General features: G+C 36.7%; 1 protein-coding gene across 1 annotated transcript in view; it reads left to right on the top strand.

Moving 5' to 3' along the window:
• LOC107653398 (mitogen-activated protein kinase 13-like) overlaps window positions 1-4400 on the top strand; it is a 13780-nt gene that overhangs the window by 7508 nt on the left and 1872 nt on the right. Inside the window, exons 9-11 of the mRNA XM_016440107.1 lie at window positions 2466-2537; window positions 2815-2894; window positions 3164-3242. Coding sequence (XP_016295593.1) covers window positions 2466-2537; window positions 2815-2894; window positions 3164-3242 — 231 coding nt within the window. The remainder of the gene's footprint in view (window positions 1-2465; window positions 2538-2814; window positions 2895-3163; window positions 3243-4400) is intronic.

The following is a 4400-nucleotide window of genomic DNA, read 5'->3' as shown; positions in this document are numbered from 1 at the left end:
TCTCTCTATCACTGTTCCATATAAATATTCATGAGATTACATATATATTTTTTGTGATAAATTATATAGTTGTGTGTGCTAAATAAAGCACTTATCAGTTGTATGTGCTAAATAAAATCACACTTATTTAGACAAACATTTCACAATAATTTGCACTTTGAAATATTGTTGAATTTTTACAAATGCTCAGATACCCTTCCTTCATGTCAGTGGTTCTCAACATTATTTTCCACTGGGCCGCACTATGGTCCAAGTGCAAGTCTCATGGGCCGCACGCATATCATTTACATATTACGTCACCAATACAAACCAACCAGATTATATATATAATATTATATTATAATATTATATATTATAGCCTAAATATATGATCTAATCAATTACATTCATTAAAATAAATAAATAAATAATTATACTCACCATTAATAAAACACCTGATGCTGTCGGGAGCTGACAAAAAAATAAATAATTATACTCCCCATTAATAAAACACCTGATGCTGTCGGGAGCTGACAAATTTTGTGAAATTCCGCTCGAAAGGAGTTACAGCACAATGAAGTTGCAGTCTGTAAGACGCGCACGGAAGCGTGACTTGATGCGCAACATTGCAGAAAATGTGCGTTCACCAATGTAGCCTATGTTGATCCACATATGGAAAACACTTTCGAGGTTCTCTCCAGAGATGTTTTGAGTCTGTAAGACGCGCACGGAAGCGTGATTTGACGCGTGACATTGCAGAAAATGTGCGTTCACTAATGTAGCCTATGTTGATCTAAATATGGAAAGCACTTTCGAATTTAATTATCTGAGGTTCTCTCCAGAGATGTTTTGCCACATTTCTGCAATTAAGGATGATTGCTGCGTAGTATGGGTGTTTCCTTTTGAACATCTTCAAGTGAGTGGCGGGGCAAACCGAAAGTCCAGAACTCTCCTACCTTCACTGCTTATAGATTATTGTTGTTTTTGTGTGTTCCTTTGCTGGCATTTTCCACATTTAGTTTTTCTCCCTTAATAACAAATTTGTCCGTTCTGATGCTCAATTTTACCGAACTAATGGCTGCTGATGACTATTTGAATTGAATTCTGCCAAAGTGCGCGCTTGTAAGTGTTCGTTAAATGCGAAACGTTAATTACGTGAGTAGCCTACAGGTCTGCTCATGTCTGAAAATAATATATGAAAAACAAAATTATGTAACAAGGTCCACCTTTAAATAAACATCAACACAACTCAGGTTCGTTTAAATAAATCCCCAAAATGTATTGATGGCTTTACAGAGTTTTTTTTATTACACAGGAGACCTTAAACATAAGTTAACCAAGCAAGAGTTGAGCATCAAACCATACAAAAACAGCAAAAATCACACAAAAACCCATTAAATAAATTCATAAAAAAAATAAACCTCGTGGTTCACACAATTCATCAAAAGTAAATTACATGCAAAAATAGCTCAACTCTGCTTAAACACTAAGCATATAGCGTCCTTGTGAAGTATATATAAGCAATGGGGGAAACAAACAAAAATATAAATAAACAAAAGAAAACTAGTCCGCCAAAAGGGTCGTTCCATTTCCTTCGGCCCACTTACCAATTCAAGTACCCGGGCGGACTAGACAATAAACCCAAAACCAAACATTCAAACCAAAAAATAAACTGAAACCCAAATACAACAAGAGCAACAAATGGGCTCCGTAGAGCTGAAACACATACATTAAAATACCTTTATTATTTATATCAAGACAAACACCACCTATTAAAACATTTTAGTGCTTCAAACAAACTCCTACCTATGTCAAAGATCCAAAAGACGGCATATGCAAACCCCTCGCCTATGAAACAATAGGCTTCATAGAGCTGAAACACATGCATTAAAACACCTTTATTATTCTTCCTAAAACACACACCACATATTAAAACACTTTAAGATTTCAAAAATAAACTCATACCTATCTCCGAGATCCAAGAAAATCCACCTGCGAACCTCTCGCAAACAAACAGTAAAAGTATCGGTCTATTTCCGCCGGCCAGAAACAAACGCACCTACCGTTCTCGTTCCTATCGCTGATCTTTATACATAGCTAACCACACCCCCTTAATTCATGACTTTACTCCCTAAATATCACCTGCCACAATTATTTTACATAACTAAAACATTATAGCTTATATTTGTTTCGTACATTTTTAAATTAATGTAAAAACTAAAATTAATTTTAAAACAAAGTTATTTTTTTAATTGTGTTCAGCATGGTGGGCCGCATTTGAATTCGTGACGGGCCGCGGGTTGAGAACCACTGCTTCATGTAGATATCAATCTTTAATTGCCAGTTAGACCGAATGTGCTCTGCTGATTCAGATTTGCTGCATTAATGTACTGTGTGTCAAATGGTCTGCTTTGTTTTAATGGCTGGTGGTTGCAATGATTATTATAGTTCAATATGTGCGATTGTTGCCTTTTTCTACTTTCTAGTGGATATCTGGTCTGTTGGGTGCATCATGGGTGAAATGTTCAATGGAAAAACACTCTTTAAAGGAAAAGACTGTATCCTTCAGCATTCACTTTGCCTAATTTATTTCCAGTTTTTTTCTGAATGAACATATTCTGAGGGCTGGATTTCAAGAAAGTGAAACTTTCACCTTTTAACATTCTGCTAATTAAATTTCAAATGACTGATTTACAGTCAGTACACTGTCATTTAGTTAATTGCAATTGCATTTCGAAATGCTGTGCCCACTTATTCCCTTTTGTCATGCTTGTCAAGAACAGAAATAACTTGGAAATGGCATGATGTGCATTGTCTTTAACTTTTGACATTCAGACATGGACCAGTTGATTCAGATAATGAAAGTTACAGGGACACCAGGTCCAGAATTTATTGAGAAACTAGAAAGCCCAGAGGTAAGACATTTTCAATGCAACCAAAGATGGTATCTTTAATACATGATATATCTGAATCTTGATTAAACTTGAGACTGTGATGGCTGATGCAACTTGGAATTAATTGCTAATGCAATGTGAAGTAAGATTGAGAAAATGGTCTTGAATATTTAGGGAAAAAATTCAACTTGAATTATTTACGTTTTGCGTGACGGTTGCTGTAGCTACTGTGCTCAGCTGTCATTCCTGATCTCGATCAATGTCAATATGTCTTCATTGCTGTTGAATAGGCAAAAAGCTATGTCAAATCCCTGCCCCACTACCCACGCAAAGACTTCTCGACATTGTTTCCCAGAGCCAGTGAAAAAGGTAAGTAATACCCCAATGAAAAATTACTCCTTTGTCATGTTGTCACATTTCTTGCTTAGCAAGAGACTTTTTTCATTGTAAAACTTGTGATTTAGTTTGACTGCATAGTTGCTCCCTGTCAATGTGACATGCCATTATTTCTGACAAAAATGACAAGATGCTGAGCAAATGCAACAGAACAATTTAAGCAAGTTTTTACATTTTTCACCAAACGTCAGGAAGAATGTCACCTGGTATTGCCACACATATTCTGTACTATGGCACCGCAGTGGAAACTTCTAGATTAGTTATGTATTGCAACTTGGAATTTAATAGGCATCCAAAAAAATATGAAACGTCAGCCAAACATTTTAATGACATTATTATTCGATGTTAGTTTTCTGAAGCTTTGTTAACTCTGCAGTTATTTCTAGAATTGGTAACACTTTACAATAAAGGTTCAGTTAGTTAACATTAGTTAATGCATGTTTACAGCATTTAATAATATATGTTAATTTCTATACTAATACATTAACATTTTCAAGCGGTACAAGCTGTAAATTAACATTAATTGTGAGCAAACATGAATTAACAATGAACAATAGTATATTTATAGATGAACATAAAAGGGGTCATATGATGCGATTTAAATTTTTCCTTTCTCTTTGGAGTGTTACAAGCTCTTGGTGCATAAAGAAGATCTGTAAAGTTGCAAAGACTAAAGTCTCAAATCCAAAGAGATATTCTTTATAAAAGTTAAGACCTACCTAAAACGGCTCGTTCTAACACGCCCCCACATGTCTACGTCACGATGTGGGAAGATTTGCATAACGCCGCCCAAATATTCACGCAAAGAAAGAAGGTGTAACTTTTATTCTCGCTGTAGTATTGTTGCTGCCGCCATGTCGTGAAGGTGCTGTGTGTTTCGTTGTGAAAGCGAAGCTACTTTGTTTGGCCTTCCAAAAGAGGACGATATCCGTGGATATCTTTCACCGTGGACGAAGCGGAGTCCAGCCCGGGGTCGTCACATGTGGTTGCCGCAAGCCCGCCCACCGCACCATTCTCAAGCCCACCGGCCTCCGCTCACTCAAGCCGGCCTCTGCTCACTCTAGTCCCAGAGGGACGCTGTGTTTCGTTGTGAAAGCGAAACTACTTTGTTTGGCCTTCCAAAAGAGGACA

Source organism: Sinocyclocheilus anshuiensis, unplaced genomic scaffold (genome assembly GCF_001515605.1).
Source record: "Sinocyclocheilus anshuiensis isolate Anshui unplaced genomic scaffold, SAMN03320099.WGS_v1.1 scaffold71, whole genome shotgun sequence".
NCBI classification, from domain to species: domain Eukaryota; kingdom Metazoa; phylum Chordata; class Actinopteri; order Cypriniformes; family Cyprinidae; genus Sinocyclocheilus; species Sinocyclocheilus anshuiensis.
The sequence above is the reverse complement of the archived record's forward strand: the minus strand, read 5'-3'. Positions and strand labels throughout refer to the sequence as shown.